The sequence below is a fragment of the Procambarus clarkii genome, chromosome 15, assembly GCF_040958095.1.
Source record: "Procambarus clarkii isolate CNS0578487 chromosome 15, FALCON_Pclarkii_2.0, whole genome shotgun sequence".
Lineage (NCBI taxonomy): Eukaryota > Metazoa > Arthropoda > Malacostraca > Decapoda > Cambaridae > Procambarus > Procambarus clarkii.
The window spans coordinates 9,089,777-9,109,481 of NC_091164.1; the positions used below are offsets into that span (position 1 = coordinate 9,089,777).

At 41.0% G+C, this 19,705-nt stretch overlaps 1 protein-coding gene across 4 annotated transcripts in view; it reads right to left on the reverse strand.

Moving 5' to 3' along the window:
- LOC138364892 (uncharacterized) overlaps window positions 1-19,705 on the reverse strand; it is a 425,505-nt gene that overhangs the window by 400,303 nt on the left and 5,497 nt on the right. Inside the window, exon 2 of one of the 4 annotated variants that reach the window (XR_011228602.1) lies at window positions 12,631-12,679. Coding sequence is in view for 1 of the 4 variants with exons in the window: in XM_069324946.1 (XP_069181047.1) it covers window positions 12,631-12,748 (118 nt within the window). In the remaining 3 variants the exon portion in view is untranslated. Of the gene's footprint in view, window positions 1-12,630; window positions 13,144-19,705 lie in introns of those variants that run through there. The other 3 variants (XR_011228605.1, XR_011228600.1, XM_069324946.1) reach the window with 3 other exon arrangements.

Below are 19,705 nucleotides of genomic sequence, written 5' to 3' on the forward strand. Positions count from 1 at the left end.
GTCTGTGTGTGTGTGTGTGTGTGTGTGAGTGTGTGTGTGTGTATCTGTGTGTGTTTTAACTTGATGTATACTATATTTACTTACGTAGACATTCTCATCTGATGTGCACAGCTGGATGTACTCACCTAAAGTGTTCAGCTCGACGAGTATGCAGGTCGAGCATTAGCTGCCTAGCCCCACCTTTCCATCACCTTATCATTCACTAGTGTCACTTTTGCTTCCCCTGATGCCTACGGTTCAGATGCTTTGACCCCTTGACCTCTAATCCTATCGTATACCCATTTGAGCATCTCCTCTTCATCAGCGCAGCCCCTTCCCATCAGTATCTTGTATGTTGTTATCATATCTCCCCTACTTCTTCTTTCCTCAGCTGTGGGGAGGGCGAGATAACTCTCATCCATTCACTGTTGATAACTACCTGCAACTCTGGGACAATTTTTTTCGCATAATTCCAAGATTTTAATGCATTAGTCAGTACTGTTTTATACAGGGACTTTAAGGCTGCGCTGCATACTAGGCGGTTGGTCCAATGTAGGTTGTATAGTGGGTTTTATGACTGAATAATGAGTCCAGATGACTAAATGGCCCCTGACCATTAGTAATTATTAGTATTATTAAATTTCATTATCATTATTGTTACAACTTTTCATTAATACTGATTACAGTATTATTTAAATAAAATCAAACACGTGTGTTGTGAAATGCATAAAATATTCCTTAAAGATCCTTCGACCAATATTTTAAATGCACAATGGTAGAATTTCCCAGCAGACGTTGTCATGGTTACCGGGGAAATTCATAGAGTAGTTTGCAATGTTTTTTCTGTTTTTGTTTTTTTTTTACTGTAATATCAGTCGGGTGTGTGGCGGGGAATGTATCGAGAAAATACTCGATGGTAATCAGAAATGTCCAATTTTTTTTAGTTAAGATTATTTTTTCTATATGTCTCTGTCTATGTGAGTAAGTCATTGTTTCTCTCTCTGTCTATGTGAGTAAGTCATTGTTTCTCTCACTGTCTATGTGAGTAAGTCATTGTTTCTCTCTCTCTCTATGTGAGTAAGTCATTGTTTCTCTCTCTGTCTATGTGAGTAAGTCATTGTTTCTCTCTCTGTCTATGTGAGTAAGTCATTGTTTCTCTCTCGGTCTATGTGAGTAAGTCATTGTTTCTCTCACTGTCTATGTGAGTAAGTCATTGTTTCTCTCTCTGTCTATGTAAGTCATTGTTTCTCTGTCTATGTGAGTAAGTCATTGTTTCTCTCTCTGTCTATGTAAGTCATTGTTTCTCTGTCTATGTGAGTAAGTCATTGTTTCTCTCACTGTCTATGTGAGTAAGTCATTGTTTCTCTCTCTATGTGAGTAAGTCATTGTTTCTCTCTCTGTCTATGTAAGTCATTGTTTCTCTCGCTGTCTATGTAAGTCATTGTTTCTCTCTCTGTCTATGTGAGTAAGTCATTGTTTCTCTCTCTGTCTATGTGAGTAAGTCATTGTTTCTCTCACTGTCTATGTGAGTAAGTCATCGTTTCTCTCTCTATGTGAGTAAGTCATTGTTTCTCTCTTTGTCTATGTGAGTAAGTCATTGTTTCTCTCTGTCTATGTGAGTAAGTCATTGTTTCTCTCTCTGTCTATGTGAGTAAGTCATTGTTTCTCTATGTGAGTAAGTCATTGTTTCTCTATGTGAATCATTGTTTCTCTCTCTATGTGAGTAAGTCATTGTTTCTGTCTCTCTCTCTCTCATCCTCTATCTTCCTTCTCTCTCCAATCGCAAGTGGAAAAGTTTTGTAAAAATTGTCCCGATACTGAAGTAAGGTGACAGCCAAGAAATCTAATCAATGTTCGACAGCTGTTCTGTTGTTATCAGTTTGGACAGTAGAGCCGCCCGTTACCCTGAGCCCCGACCACAAGCACCGCTAACACTAGAGCCAACACCACTATTGAACTCTCAACACCTGCACCACAATCGACTTGAGAATGGTCCAGGACGGACCGAAACGTCGTCGTCCCTTCATTTTCTAGTGTGTGGTCTGGTCAACCACCAACACCAGAGTTAACAACTGCTGTTCAACTTTCAACACCTGTACCACCGCTCTATGAGCATGAGTAGCGAGTCTGTGCACTCCGGGGTTACGACTTCATGACCCCGGGTTCAATTCCCCAGCAGAGCAGATTCATTTGGTCACTCTTCATTTCGCTTGATGCCTGTGTTCACGGGGGTAAATGTGAAATTGGTTCTCCACTACAATCTCCACTACAACTGTCTTCACCATTGCTGAACCATTAGTGCCACCAATAGCATAAGTACCAATACCATCACCAACATTCAATCTATTATTACCAGTGTCACGAATATGAGAACTTAAAGGGGTACCCGGTAGTGCCCAGGTCTCTTTGATAGTAGTTCGCCCTATCTCGTTACCTCTCCCCTCCCCCCCCCCCTCTCTCTCTCTCTCTCTCTCTTTCTCTCAACCCATAATGCGAACCATAAGATTCCTTGTGGGGGTCACTTTGCCACCATGTCACATGGAACACATTTCAATTATGCCAACCCCAACTTATGCGGGGCATGTACCCAGTAGCCATTACTCTGAGGAATTGGATGAGATTAGCCCTACGTGTCTGGCCTGCCACCTCAAACAGACATTCTCTATTATAGTCATTGATAAAGGAAACTTAAAAGGATCTATTGAACCTTTCGAGTCAGCTGTTGTATAAACAGCTGACTTTAATCCAATCTCTGATATATTTATTTATATATATTTTATATATATGCTTAAACTAAGCTTGAAACGATACGAAGATTCCAATGACTGTTACGTTGTCCTGTAATATGTTACATGAAAATACAGCTCTATTCCTAAAGCAATTTTTATCCAGATCTCACTGCAACTTTTGTAATGTGTATCGACCAATAGTCCAAGAGTAAGTAGCCGACTTCTAGAAGCAGTTTCTTCAGCAGCTATTTAGTGCCAGAACTTGTACCATAACAATGCCCTTCGTCATCATAATATACACTGTTCCAGGGGCCTCCCAATCACCACAACAATCATAGTTCCGGTTCTAATCACCTCAACAACCGTCATTATATATCTTCCCTCAGTCATCAGCTTTCCCTCTTCGTTACTATTTACCCATCTATCATCACTTCCACGTTCCCAAACACTACCTAACCCATCATTATCACTTCCCACCTGAACACTAACACGTCCCTTCGTCTCTCCTTCATCTCTCTCACCACCACCACCTTCTGCTTCCCTCTCACCACTACCCCCCACACTCACCACTACCCCTTACACTCACCACTACCCCCACACTCACCACTACCCCCACACTCACCACTACCCCCACACTCACCACTACCCCCCACACTCACCACTACCCCCACACTCACCACTACCCCCACACTCACCACTACCCCCCACACTCACCACTACCCCCCACACTCACCACTACCCCCCACACTCACCACTACCCCCCACACTCACCACTACCCCCCACACTCACCACTACCCCCCACACTCACCACTACCCCCACACTCACCACTACCCCCCACACTCACCACTACCCCACCCACTCACCACTACCCCCCACACTCACCACTACCCCCCACACTCACCACTACCCCCCACACTCACCACTACCCCCCACACTCACCACTACCCCCCACACTCACCACTATCCCCCACACTCACCACTACCCCCCACACTCACCACTACCCCCACACTCACCACTACCCCCACACTCACCACTACTACCACCTCCACCACCACTACCCCCCCACACTCACCACTACCCCCCCACACTCACCACTACCCCCACACTCACCACTACTACCACCTCCACCACCACTACCCCCCCACACTCACCACTACCCCCCCCCCACACTCACCACTACCTCCACACTCACCACTACTACCACCTCCACCACCACTACCAGCGCCGTGGAAACACGGATCCGCGTGTCATCCTCTCCGTTGTAGCTTCGCTTTTAAACCCTTTCCCCCGGACGGTAAAGCTTCAGAACATCTCTAACCGCATTTCTGGCACCGTTCCAGACCTCTCACGCCTCCCAGCTGGCATACCTCCAGGGTGTGTTTTACCCTGCTGACCTAGTCCTAGTTACCCGCTTTCAATATCCACCAAAACACCCCCTCTCTCTCTCTCTTTTTCTCTCTCTCTCTCTCTCTATGGCACAATTCCAGCAATGTTCCCTACCCTTTCCAGTCACGGACTGGAAAGGGTATTTTCCCTCTCATGACCTTTCTGGCAACAATTCTTGACCTCCATCTTCCAGGTTTCTTCCTCAGTAATAAATGGACTCCCCGCCTCTCTCTTCGCTGTCCTTCACTTCATGAATAGAATGAGATTCTGTATTGAATAAAATTCCGGCCGCCTTTCGCCCGCTCACCAGCGGATATGAAGTCCACCATTCCATGTCTTCTCGTCATTATAACGTGCTCATAATATCGTCGTTATGTTATACATTGAGCGGCTTTTCCATCTCCCGTTCCATAGAAATTTAGTACATTTTCTTCCTTTTTTGTATATGTTTTTTTTTTGTTATAGAATTCGTATATAAATGTAAAATCTTTGTAGCTGGTTTGGAGTCTCCAGTTGCTGTCAGGAAGATTGAAATACATCAGAAAGTCTTGATATGTTTAAGAGGTTCTGGATTGATTTGGCGAGTTGAGGGAAGATTGAGGAAGTTGTGAATGATTGAGGATGTCAGGAGGAATTGAGGAAGTCAAGAATAATTGAGGAAGTCCGGAATGATAGAGAGAATTGAGGCTGGTTACATCAGGAATGATTGTAGGTCAGGAATGATTGAAGAAGTATGAGATTCTTAAGGAATATTGTGACTCTGAATGACTCTGTGAGTAGTGCATGAGTGTCTAGTTGCACAACTCAAGACGTTCTATTGTTAAATTTTTCCTAATCTTTTCCTTAAGAATCTAAATTTTCCTAAATTTGTCCTTAAGAGGCTGAAAATTTTCTAAATTTTTCCTTGAGAAACTAAATTTTCCCTAAATTTTTCTTTAAGAAGCTAAAGTTTTCCTAAAATTTTCCTTTAATAGCTAAATTTTTCCTAATTTTTTCCTTAAGAAGCTTAAGGAAGCCTCAAGTGTACGAACGAGCCAATGACACATGGGAAAGTTTCGAATGTCATGAGACCAATAAAAAATTTAAATAAAATTTTCAACGCAGGAGCAAGTCTAATTCACTTTAAAAGTCTAAGACCATTTGAAGACTGGTCTTGAATACCCAAGAATTTAAAGCAAACTTCGAGAACTTATAAATAACCTAAAATATTTTTAATATTAAAACTTTTCAAAGTCATTTAAATTTGTTTTCAAAATGAAAACTTGTATTTCGATTTTTCCTTTAAATTCCTACTCAAGTTTTCTTTTCGTGTCAATCAGATTTGATTGTCTATTGTTCCGGATGAGTTGATTGTTTGTGTACTATTCCAGGTAAGTTGATTGTCTATTACTCCTGGCGAGTTAAGGAAATGTCTATTATTGGATAAAAACCCATACTCGTGTATTTGCGAAATTTTTATAAAGATTTACACCAAGTTATTCGCACTCTCCTCAGTGCTTTGTCAAGGTCTGAGTGTGTGATTAGGTCGAGACTTGCATCGCAACGACCAATACCAAATTAGTCGTTGAAATTAGGCATTAGACCGAAAGTCAACCCCCATCAAGCACAATTAGAATAGTTGAATTAGGTGAGTACACACACACACACACACTCTCACTAGCGAACACTATCAAACTCTCTTCTTTAAATAATTATACATAAAGCACAAATCCCATTGAGTAAGCATGGACATCTCTCCCTGAAGACCGAGCATTGAAGAAAGTGCCAACCCCAGAGTCCAATACGGCTTATACTTTAGTGGGGAGTTAGAGAAATGAAGGTTTGGGGAGGAAAGGGTTGGGGAGAGGGGGAGGAGTTTAGAAGTTGGGGAGAAAAATCGCTTTTTTTTGAGGGGGGGGGGGGGTGAAGGTTAAGCAGGGTGGCGGAATGGTATTGAAAAATGTGTTGATAAGGATGGAGTGAATGGGCTCACCATAGCCCGTGCTACATGGACATTTCGTTCTGAGTAGCTAAATCAAAAACAACAAACAACAGGATGGAGTAATTACGGAAAAGGGGGGTAAATAATTGTGAGGAACAGGGGAGAAAAGGCGAGAAAGAGGGATAAGAAGAGGGATAATCAAAGGGGGAGGGAGCAGAGAAGGGTCAAGCGAGAGGGGGGTAGCAAAGAGAGATGGAAACTTAGAAAAAGGAAAGATTGTGAGACAGTCCCTCATGTGTGAGGGATTAAGGCTCATGGCGTAGTCCTCCTCACAGCATCAGGAGTCAACAATCATCATCATCCAACACAGGAGATTAATCTCTAACTGCCTCGACACATCGTCTGTGTAACAACCATTATCGCTACAGCCAATTACAGGTCAATCTTGAGATTGAATCCGGCACACATTACCAGACTGGTGTATGTTTATCAAAGACTTTATAGAGTCAGTCTATATATAGATTAACTCTATTTATCAAAGAGTCAGAAACCATTGACTCTGTGGATTAAAGTTGAGCTTGTATTGATCTGAATTACATCCAGCTCAAGATAATACAAATAATGGACACTGTTGACCAGACCACACACTAGAAGTTGAAGGGACGACGACGTTTCGGTCCGTCCTGGACCATTCTCAAGTCGACTGACCTATTGGCCCATGCGAAGCAGCTTCTATTTATATCCAAACCAAATTCAATCACATGTCTAACCTACGCTTGAAACCATCCAGCGATCCCACGAGTATTGCGTTACCTGGTAACTTGTTTTATAAATGTACAACACTATTTTCAAACAGTATTTAGCGAGGTCTTTTCCTGGATCTAACCGGAGATTGAGTTGTTTACGAAATACGTTCAGTAATAAGATACATCGCTCATGTTGATGTAAAATACGTATTTACAAAAAAATCATGAGCTTGCCTAGTTAACTTTATTTACATAATAATTTTAAGACTCAATTATTTCAGAAGATTTAATCCAGATGAAATGAATATTTAATGAAACTCAAAGAAATACAAGAATTGAAAGAAACACTACAGCATATGAATTGGTATATGTGTGGTACTCACCTAGTTGTACTCACCTAGTTGTGTTTGCGGGGGTTGAGCTCTGGCTCTTTGGTCCCGCCTCTCAACTGTCAATCAACTGGTGTACAGATTCCTGAGCCTATTGGGCTCTATCATATCTATATGTATGTGTGTGTGTGTGTGTGTGTGTGTGTGTGTGTGTGTGTACTCACCTAGTTGTGTCTGCAGGATCGAGCATTGACTCTTGCATCCCGCCTAGATCCATATGTGTGTGTGTGTGTGTGTGTCAGTCATGGTAATATCTGACAGGAGCTGATATGAAAGAGACTGACTCATATACCTGACGAGGTATTTACCACGTGAATCGTTAACACGATCTGACAAGCGAATTTAAAGTGGTTTTGCCTAACGAGGAGGGTTTGGGCCCAGTCAATCCACCTGATCTATATTGATTTTATTAGTACGAGGGAGCGTCAATTATACGGTGCTTTTAGATTTAATATTGGACTGGAATTATGACGTTGTGTTCTGTAACGTTGAAATTGCCGATCATTAGTTGTGAGTTGGGATTCACACAACTCGTGATTCAGTAGGTTGTGATTCGTCCTCTTCCTGTCGTAGCTAAACCGAATCTTTACCTCTCACTCTCTAGTTTCATACCTTTCTTTCTCCATGTCTCCTCCAGTTTCATTTTAATTCTCCCTCACTTATTCTCTCTACTCTTCTACCGATTCTTTCCCTCTCTATATTCATAGCCACTCATTCCCTTTTTGTGTTCCTGCTCCCAACATGGTTTTATTTTGATTCCTCTTTATCCATCTATGCTCTTTCTGTATTTATGATATATTCTCAAGATTCAATTTCATTCTTCCTTTTTTGTCTTTTTCGAAATATCTTCCATATATATATATCTCCTTCCATCTCATTTATTTTCTCTCATCCCGTTGTTCCTTTTTTTCTCTCCTTCTCTTACTTTCCCATCATGATCTCTCATTTCACATTTATTTCTCCTCCCTCTCTTCCCTCTCTTTCCATTTCTATGTTCCTTTCTCACTCCCCTCAGATCTCTCTCTCTCATGTCTCATATCTCACCTTTACCCCTCACATCCTCCTTAAACTTACATCCTCTTAATTCCTACATCACCCCTTTAATCCTCACACCTACACCCTCTCCGCACCTTTATCTTCTCTTTCCTTCAGCATCATCTTTCATTCCCACTTTCCCCTCTCATGTACATCCATCTCGCCTATTCCTGAGCAAACACTATATATTTTCCCCCCTCAATCCTTCCCCATCTCTCCCCTCATTCCACTCACACTCAGAACATTCCCTCTCACTGAGAACTTTACAATTGAATAAGACAGTGACAGCGGAAAACGTGAAATTCCACCAGTCTGCATAGATGTTAAGCCTGATAATGTTTTGGGACTTGAGAGGAAATAGGGGAATAGGAGGGGGGAGAAGGGGATGGAGTTGAGGGAAAAGCTGGGGTTATAAGGAGAGAGAGAGAGAGAGAGAGAGAGAGGGGAAGGAACTAGCATGAGAAGTGCCAAGCCATTACGACTATATAGCACTTGGAAGGGGTCAGGATAAAGATTTAGGATGGGACAGGGTAAGGAATGGTGCCCAACCACTTGGACGAGAGAGAGAGAGAGAGAGAGAGAGAGAGAGAGAGAGAGAGAGAGAGAGAGAGAGAGAGAGAGAGAGAGAGATCAGTAGCATAATTCAATATCCCACCTTATAAACATCCTAACCCACCTCCTCTCCTCCACCTTCCAACTTCTCACAAACTGAGACCAACTGGAGGTATTCCAGTAAATTTTGACAAAATAATCTCCCAACTTGAGAAACCCAAGCATCTCATTTTATTTAGTTTTTTTCCTTTCCTCCCCTTCATGCAGAAGTTACAGTCATGGGGTCAGAATTTTACAGAGCAAGTTGATGTGATGTAAACTGCGACGTCTTGGCATATCAAGGGGGTTCATGAATAACTTCTCGGTAAATGCCGAGAAGTTATCCAGGAAAAGATGAACAGGTTTCTAAGTGGTTACGTAAATGCTTGATTAATCTTGAACCAGGTTGAAAGATCAAGCTAACCGCTGTACCCCTTCAACAATCACTCCTCTAAATATACAACAATATTTGTATGCAAGATATACTTATGAGTACAACCCCCTGAACAGAATGAGGATCATTTGAAATACCAGAAATTTTCACCATTTCTTGGAGAATTTTGGCAAGTTCTAAGTCAATTTCGTTTTGTTAATTTCCTCATTCACATTTGTTTTCCTATAAATCGCCTATTTTACCTAGCTTGTGCTAACTTTTTTGCAAAAATTGATACAGTTTGTAGGGATGTCTAACCCCGTGGGAAGGACCAAATCATGAAAACATTCCAATTCCCCTTTTCCATACTTCCCCTTTCCACTCTCCCACCTGCATCCCACATCAAAGAATCTCAAATAAAATATTAAAATATGCAAATTATAAATTGCACTGGATAAAAATGAGGAGAGTGACAGACAGACAGAGATTGATAACACACGACTCAGAACAAGATAATAAAAGATTCCAGTAAATTTTAATAATTTATGAGCGAAGCCACAAATGGCGAGTGTGGCTGGAATACGAAACCCACTCAGAGTTTGGGATATCTGGAATAACTGATGCCTGGAATACATCTCGGGATGGGTAGAGAGGAGCAGGATGTTGTCGCTGAACTACAAGAGGGATGCTGGCTGACAGATGATGTGGCGGGAGATGGTCGTGTTGTCTAGCAATGGAATATGAATGATGCTTGGCCTGTGGCGGATGGAAATAGAAATATACGACGCCTAAAAGGTGTATAGGTGTCGCTGGAAATGGTCATTCGAGTGTACGAGAATCGGTTTATAACACGAAACGTCACTGGCTTGGACAAGATGTTCAAGAAACGTGATTATGATACAGATAATAATAATACACAATAATAAATAGTAACCACGTGGTTGAAACTGTAAATAAATAGTAACCACGTGGTTGAAACTGTAAATAAATAGTAACCACGTGGTTGAAACTGTAAATAAATAGTAACCACGTGGTTGAAACTGTAAATAAATAGTAACCACGTGGTTGAAACTGTAAATAAAGAGTAACCACGTGGTTGAAACTGTAAATAAATAGTAACCACGTGGTTGAAACTGTAAATAAATAGTAACCACGTGGTTGAAACTGTAAATAAAGAGTAACCACGTGGTTGAAACTGTAAATAAAGAGTAACCACGTGGTTGAAACTGTAAATAAAGAGTAACCACGTGGTTGAAACTGTAAATAAATAGTAACCACGTGGTTGAAACTGTAAATAAATAGTAACCACGTGGTTGAAACTGTAAATAAAGAGTAACCACGTGGTTGAAACTGTAAATAAAGAGTAACCACGTGGTTGAAACTGTAAATAAATACTCCCATCTCAAGAGGCTGGGCTGGTTAATTGCTAGGCAATAAGCTGATACTACCGAGTCTTACGTGATGATAAAGGGAAGAACATCATTGTTTAAACAACGAGACGAATGTCAAGCGGCATAGAAATGTTATTTTGTAATATAACACAGAACTGCGAGCAGCCAATAGCCTTGCAGCAGCTGGAGAACAGTGGTGGTAGAGTTCTATGCAACGACCTCTTGCACGCACCTGTGAACACATCTCTCTTGACTGATAACTATCATCCCCTGTTTATCATCCACTAAAACCTATCTAAAATTCAGGCCAAGCCTACCTCTCGATTATATATACCAGGTAGGAGCCAGGTTGAGGGCTTCTATCCATGCTTGACCGCTCGTTATCCATCCAAGATGTCCAACAGCTTCCGTTCTGGCAATCATGCTTGATTGTTAACTAGCTAATCAATTTGTTTTTTTGCATGACTGCCTTTCTAACCAGGCAGCGTGTCATCCAGTCTTCTAGCAAGCAAGCAAGCAAGCCTGTCAACTGGTTTTCCAACCTATGTCAGCTTGCCTACCAGCCTTCCTGTCAACCATTCTACCTGTCAACCATTCTACCTGTCAACCATTCAGCCTGTCAACCATTCTACCTGTCAACCATCCAGCCTGTCAACCATTCAGCCTGTCAACCATCCAGCCTGTCAACCATTCTACCTGCCAACCATTCTACCTGTCAACCATTCTACCTGTCAACCATCCAGCCTGTCAACCATTCTACCTGCCAACCATTCTACCTGCCAACCATTCCACCTGCCAACCATTCTACCTGCCAACCATTCTACCTGCCAACCATCCAGCCTGCCACTCTGCATGGCCGCATGCAGACTTCCCATTTATGCCCGTTATGCTCTTGACGCCTCGTAATTAAACTTGTCTAATTAGCAACCCAGGCAATTAGTCAGAGCGAACCACGCGAGGCATAACAGCGGGACGACCCAACACCCTAGAGACGAGCTTAATCTGACGCAACAATCGGACGCCCCAACCCCGAGTGAGACGACCCCCCCACCCCCCCAATCCACCCCACACCCCCCAAGAGACTTGCCAATCAAAATATAACAAGGGAACGACTATCCTACTCCCCCCTCCCCCCCTCCCCAAACAAAACAAGAAGACCCCACAAAAACTCTTTAATATAACCGGAGTTATTTTCGTTATTTTAATTATCGTAATTATAATTTGCGTGATACGGGGGGAGAATTTTAATTTCAAAATTTCAAAATTTTCAATATAATTTGCACTGCAATCGATTTTGTTGCATGTTTTTATAATAGTTTCCTGACGACCATTTTTAGTATTCCATGGTGTTGGTCTCACTCAAAGAGACCGTAACAGTCATTGAGTGAAGAGGGTGTTATAGACCGAAGAATGGGTCACATCAATACGTAGTTGGATAGTCGAGGAGAGGGGGAGACCCGGGCACCTCCGGTTACGAGGACGTTTATTGAGGCATTAACGCCAGTACGTATATTTACCAAAAGGCTAGACCGATTACGCGGACGAGTGGCAGACACCTTTCGTTCTGTTGAATGAATCTCGTGTCACAACATCACAACTTAGGACGCTTGTTCTAAGTTGTGATGACTTATTGGATATCATCATATAGTGACATTCAGTACAACATTTTTGGCCCTCTGAAGCACAACGGCTCTATTAAAATATTGAGCTTCAGGGTCTGTTATCAACGCGGTTAACTTGGTTGAAAACACAATTTTTCACAATAGGAATTACAGCACGCCCGAAAATGCTGAACACCTCTCATGCCCTGGGTACGTTTGATCTCTAAAATCAAACTATTAAAACAGAAGAAGAAAAAAAAGGTAACTTGCCTTAACTGTGTTGGAGTTCCGTCCCGCGAAGAGCCGCCTTACCTGTAATGGCATGAAATTCACATGAATTGGTAAACTGTATTTATGTATTTCAATTGTATTTCACGATCAATATATTACAATCCCTACAAGAAGGCTCACACTTATTAAAAATATATTATATTATAATGTATATAAAACAGAACAAATCAAGGTGATGGTCAAAGAGCAGCTTACCTTGTAAAGAGGAGGACGTTGGTACCCTTGTTAAGTATGTTTCAGATAGCTGGAATTGATTAACACAACGTAATAAGGTGATCGCATTCACAATTACCACTCGCGGCCCCATAAACATTCTCCCACAAGACAAGAAACACTGGACGAGGTCCTTGAGTCACCGTCAAACAAGTTGACTTGTGTTGCATACAAAAACACTTAACTTGTCCCGAGGTAACACTAAGTTACGCACACAAGTTGTGGCGTCTCCAGGCTCGGCTTTAAGTTTATTCCTCAGTGACAAATTCACTTTTAGGAATGTGTTTAACATGGATCGATTATATCAAGTACCTGAGTCCACTATAACACATTTTTCCTGTGATTAAAGTACTGATTCAGTGCCGCTACGACTTTCAGTCCAATTACACAGTCTGCTCTTATCTGGCAATTAAATATGGCGAAGATTCGTTAAACACTTCCGATGCCACACGCATCACAACACAACCTTATTGAACGAAATCTAAATGCTTTAATAATCTGATCTACGGAAGTAAAAAAAGTTGAAAACTCTCAAGTTTCAAATAAGCTCGATCATCAACCAAGGTGAAGTCAGAGGGTAACCCGTCCTCGGACCAAAATCACTCCATCCAGCGGTCGACCCCAAAATTGTTGCTCAATTCAAATGAATTTAAACTTGCTGTTCATTCAAAACAGGAATTTTATCAAATAGAAATTAATTTGATTTTATATTAACATTTTGTACATGTGTAGGCAAAGGTTAGGTTAGGTGATTAAGTTCCGTTGGCGATTATTTATATTTGTAGTACGTGGGTGAAGCATTTACAACGGGGCTTCACTCCCGTCCTCTGTTTGAACCGCACCTTTGGAAACGCTTCACCGAAGTACGGCAAATACAAATAAATGCCAACAGAACCTGACAACCTAACCTCATGCTAGCTATATACTAAATTATATTATACTGAATAATAATACTTTTTAATACAAATTATACGTATTTTAAATACATAGTTCGTTAACTGGACGAAGACGTGGCCACGATCGGACGCGACCTAAATGAACACAGCGCGTGGATGGGTTGTTAAATGATTAATACAAATATAGGAATTCCAGGTAATTACCACCTGAAATGTTACACATAACTTTACCTATGCTCGGCCTACCTGTTCACAAAACTATATTATATAAAACAGTTTTACCCTTAAAGAAAATATACCTCTTCATTAACACGATATTTATACAAATTGGGAATCTAAGGAAATGACCGGAAATAGACGACTATACGTTGAGGATGGGATGCCAGACGCTATGCTGCTCTATGCTGCTCTATGCTGCTCTACGTTGCTCTACGTTGGAGTCTATCCCAATGGCTCATTCCTCAATGTGCACGTCATATGTATTCAAAAAAAAATCCTCAAACATGAATTAATAATATTATTATATATATATATATAACCTTTGTGTACAGATAAGGCTAGAACAGATAAGATTATGGGTTTTGGTTCTATTTACAATTATTTACATGTAATCTGTAAAACATTTCAGAAGAGGTCTCATCCTCAGGCCATAATATTAGATGATTGAAGCGTGTGATTAGATGATTGAAGCGATTGGTGTGTGTGTAGCATTCGTGAGTTGTCTCAGAGGAGAGACTAGGCGAAGGGCTTGCAATCACAGACATCTTATAGCGCGTACTTCAGGTCAAACAAGAGTCATTTGTAGTGAAATTACAGGTCGAAATAATTCATCGGAGAGCTACGTGTATATATATATATAATCCTCTCGTCTTAACTCGTTTACAAAGGTGCAAACTTTAGCCCCTTTCTCCAGAGGGTTTGTCTGGAGTACTCTTATAATAGTGGAGTAGAGTACATAGTACTCTTACCACTATTACCGTGACTCTGAGCTCAGAAACCTACGTGTCCTCTCAGCGTGTAAATAACTATATTTTACACTAATACATGTGCTGGTATTTGTAAAACATAGCGTACGGTGTACGGTGTAAACAAGAGTACGGTGAAATGCTGCCATCACGCAGCTATGTTCTGTGGAACCCCCCCCCCTATTAGGTTCAATTATTTTGTGGAATATTGGAACCACCACAACCTTCTTGCTCCGCTAAATGCCCTTTGACCTCCATTCAGTCCAAAAAGCAGGTGTGGAAAACACCTTTATGAAAACAGGTAATGTGGAGTACTTTCAAAGGGTAACAAAGTCAATATAAAAAATAAGAAATTCATACAAATAAACTGTGAACAAAGGCACACTATATCAATAGAAAGGCTTTTATGATATATTTCTCTTGAGAAATGGCGATAACACATTACTTACAATTACGATAAGCGCAGTTTAAGACAAAACTAGAGTTGTCCACGTAAATTCGATCAATAATTGAACTCGAGAAGTTGGAGCTAGTTGGGCTTCTCAATTCAAGTCCAATGGTGCAACATTTTCCCCCCACAAATTCACAAAGACACGAAATAGTCACTAACAATTTCTGGGGTCTCAATTTCAGCCCAATTAGGAATTATATTTTTAGTTCCGTAACTTAAACCTATGTAACTCCCGCGAGGAAAATCTCAAACATGAAATTGTTATTCCCTTTATCGCCAAACAGGAAAACGGATATTAATTCACATAGAAAATACAAAACACTGTACCCAGAGAGACATGATACAATCGCCTACAATCATACTGCCAATTCCTGGAGCCCTCTGCTCTCTGTCTGTTTGCCTCTCTCTCTCTCTCTCTCTCTCTCTCTCTCTCTCTCTCTCTCTCTCTCTCTCCCAGCCATCCTAATTGTATTACTCCTTCTCTCTGCCTTTCTGTGTATTTCCCTTGAGGTCGTTGTAGTGGTGTTGGCACCACAGGTTATTAATGTGTGTGTGTGTGCTGTGTGTGTGTGTTTGTGTTTTTGTGGCATGATATTTGTGTGTGTTTGTGGCTTCATATCTGTGTGCTTGTGGCTGAATGTTGAATGTTTTTGCCTAGTTCTTGTTGGAGTATATTTGTGAGGATGTGTTTGGATATACATGTGTTTGTGCTTGGATATTTTGGGAGGTTGAAAATTGTGCTTGTTTGTGGTTTGTGGTATGTGCAACTTGATATTTGTGAATATAATAATGTATAGATTTATGCATCTGTTATTGGTTATGTGTGTGTGTTTGTTTGTGGTCACAAATTGTGAATATTTAGGGCACAATATATTGTTAGTAAAGGATTTGAGGTAGGAATGAGAAACCGGTTTTTAGTTGCTTTGCAATTGTTAGATGCGAGGAGCTCTTTAGGGGGTTGTGTAACTCTTGAATTTAGCTAAAAACCACATGCACGTTATTATTTAACATGCACACACTGTGCATGTTAATCTGTTTACAATTTATTAAAAAGCTGCTTTTGATTTAGAGTTCTTTAACAACCTAGAGTGTTCTGTTTATCAGTGCTTGTGAGTATTGTTTTAGTCTTGTGTCAAGACACTACACAAATGACTGTAAATGTTAAATAAAAAAAAGCTGGCTTGTGAATTAACAGAAGGTAATATTAACGGGTTTCAACTTCAATAACAGAAACCGTTGAAGGTTTTTCTGACGGGTTTTCTCTTTTTTTATTTTAGAATCAGTTTTCAGGGGTTTCTGTTGTTTCTCAAGATAACAGTCAGAGGAGAAGTGTCTATGTTCTTCTCCACCTGCTCTGCCTATATATATATATATATATATATATATATATATATATATATATATATATATATATATATATATATATATATATATATATATATATATATATATATATATATGTATATATATATATATATATATATATTTATATATATATATATATATATATATATATATATATATATATATATATATATATATATATATAGAATATTGTGAATAAGTTTTTATAGCTGTGCTGTTACTGCCTGTAGGAGGGTGTAGCTTCCTGTCAGATAAGATAACTTCCTCAATAACAACAAAAATAAAAGTAATAATAATAATAATAATAATAATAATAATAATTATACAATATATGATAATATTAACAAACCTTTTCAAAATTTCCATAATTATGAAAATATAATCGTCGTTTAACTTTACGAACTAAGCCTCGCTATCAGCATCCTCGCTACTCAGCTCTCTAAAAAAAAATGGTTATCATAAATTGACACGATATTACACTTAGCGTTCCCCCTTCGCCTGGTTTTACGGGATCAGCTTAAAGATTTGTCAATATGTGACATGAGAATGCACTTCAGCTCAGCTTAAAACTCGTGTCCATCTTGTGTAAAAAGGAGATTGAGATGGCGCTAATGGAGATTTGATGGATGCTGCTGGGTGATGCTCTTTTGTTATTCTCCCCCAAAGTACATAATACAAAGTACTACGGTAGAAATCGGCTCATAAATGTCCCCATTTTCTACGGTTCGGTAGGATGGGTTAGATGGGTGGATTGGGTTAGGGCGTTTCTGTTCTAGGTTATCACTTTGTGTTTACTAGTTTGTGGCACATCAGGAGCAGGGGTTTGTGTGTGTGTGTGTGTGTGTGTGTGTGTGTGTGTGTGTGTGTGTGTGTGTGTGTGTGTGTGTGTGTGTGTGTGTTTGGCGGGATGGGAGAGCATGTTAATTAAGTTGTCTGGCTTTTGATTAGGCTTGGGAAGCTTCGTCTGTTTCGTCACGCCCGCGGGATTACTCACCAGGTTATATATCCTCCTATTTTATCCTAATTCCTGCTCTCTCTCTCTCTCTCTCTCTCTCTCTCTCTCTCTCTCTCTCTCTCTCTCTCTTGCCCTGTTTCTTAATTCCTCGTGACACACGTCAATATACCTTTTTTTTCCATTTGTATCAAAGAACTCTTAAAGCTTATAGAACATCCAGTTGTCCTTCATCTATTCATTCCTCTCTTTTTTCCTACTCCTCTCCCTGTCTTTTATCACCAGCCTCTCTATCCCCCCCCTAACTCCTATCCTCATTCCCTTTCCATCGCTATTCCTCCTGTTGATTTGATTCGTCATTTTATTGACGTTGCCATAAGGGTCGGAGGAACTTTTTTTTTTTTGGAGGAGGGGGTTGGAGACAATCAGAAACAGAAGTTGGAGTTGGAAAACCATGGATTTTGACAGATTTTGGTTTTAACTGTTCTATCTTCTTTCTTCTCTTTTCAATTTTTTTCACTGCTAGCTCTCTCTTTCTCTCTGGTGCTTGGTATACACATACAGGTACACAGACACACACACACACACACACACACACACACACACACACACACACACACACACACACACACACACACACACACACACACACACATACACACACACACACAAGGTCTCAGAATCAAAACACCAAAGCTCACCCACCTCCCCCCCGCAAGCACAACTAGGTGAGTACACACACACACACACACTGAGTAATGAAACTAAGGATAGGGTCAGACAGTTTCACCACAAACGACAAGGAAGTGTGCGAAGAACTCATTAAGAAACCATTTAGAATAATATTGAACGTACGTCAGAACCTGTGACGAAATATGCATCGGCAGCATGGAGTTCGTATCCCGGCAAACAAATAACGCGGCTGGAGAATGTCCCAGTAGTGACAGGTATGAATTCCCAGGAAAGACCAATGGAAGCTAAACTTAACATCTCTTGGGGAAATAGAAGAGTCAGAGAGGACATGATCACGACGTACGAAACTCTCAAAACATTACAACCCCCTCATGCCACATCTGCTCTCCCCGCCACACACACCCTAAAACACACTCCCCAAACACTCCCCCACCATCCCTACTTCCCCCTGGGGGTACACGAAGGCAAGCACGCCAGACCAAGCAGAGGCTTCAGCTCACACGCAGCGAAAATCGCAATATATGACACGAAGAATAATTTCCCCTGAGGCAGAGCAACCATGCAACCCCACAACAATCAGCGGCTCCCGCAAGGTGCCTCAGTCTTTCTCTCTTTACCGCTCTCTCTTTAAACAAAAAAAAAGAGAGAGAAAGAGTGGTTACGGTGCTTGTACGAACTGTTGACATCGTTGGGAGGAGGAGGAGGAGGTATGTGTGTACTCACTTAGTTGTACTCACCTAGTTGTGTTTGCGGGGGTTGAGCTCTGGCTCTTTGGTCCCGCCTCTCAACCGTCATTCGACAGGTGTACAGGTTTCTGAGCCTATTGGGCTTTATTATATCTACACTTGAAGCTGTGTATGGAGTCAGCGTCTCACCACATCACTTCCTAATGCATTCCATTTGTTTACGACTCTGACACTGAAAAAATTCTTTCTAACGTCTCTATGGCTCATTTGGGCACTCAATTTCCACCTGAGTGTGTGTGTGTGTGTGTGTGTGTGTGTGTGTTTGTGTGTGTGTGTGTGTGTGTGTGTGTGTGTGTGTGTGTGTGTGTGTGTGCAGTCCTATTAGTTGGAGTAACTAGCTACACTTTGCTCTCCACCTTCCCTCTCCCCCTCCCTCATCCTCTCACTTCCCCACCAATCTTCTTTCCTTATCCTCTCTCCGTTATCACCACTACTACCCATCTCCCAGTTATTCTTCCTTTCCCCTCAACACCATCCGCTTTCCTCTCACACACGAAATAGTCACAAATAGGAGTCACTGCATTAGACAGCTCGAAAGGCGGAGCCCAGCAGCTGAAGCTCGGTGCTGCAAACAATGACTGGCATGTAAACACACGCGCCTCCATCAAGTCCCACTCCCTGAGGAAATAAGACGTCGAACGAGGAACAATAAAGTGACCTTCATTCCAAGATGTTCAAGGAACCAGCTTGTGTATCTCCAGGATGCTGGTGGATATGATGCTGGATATTCAGGATGCTGGTGGATATGATTTTGGATATCTTAAGACTGATTACTAATGATGTAGCTTGTGGCTGTTCAATTCAAGACCCTGAGCTAGCGTCTGTGATACTGAAGGACGTGAAGCCGTGTGTGTGTGGGGAACCTGGTTGCTACATCAATTTGTTGATAGCACTAAGTATTGGTCTACAGTTCTGTACTGAAATTTTGATTTTCCTTATATATGCATAGAGATACATGAATTTTTTTTATTACAGGATTAGTGTTTAAA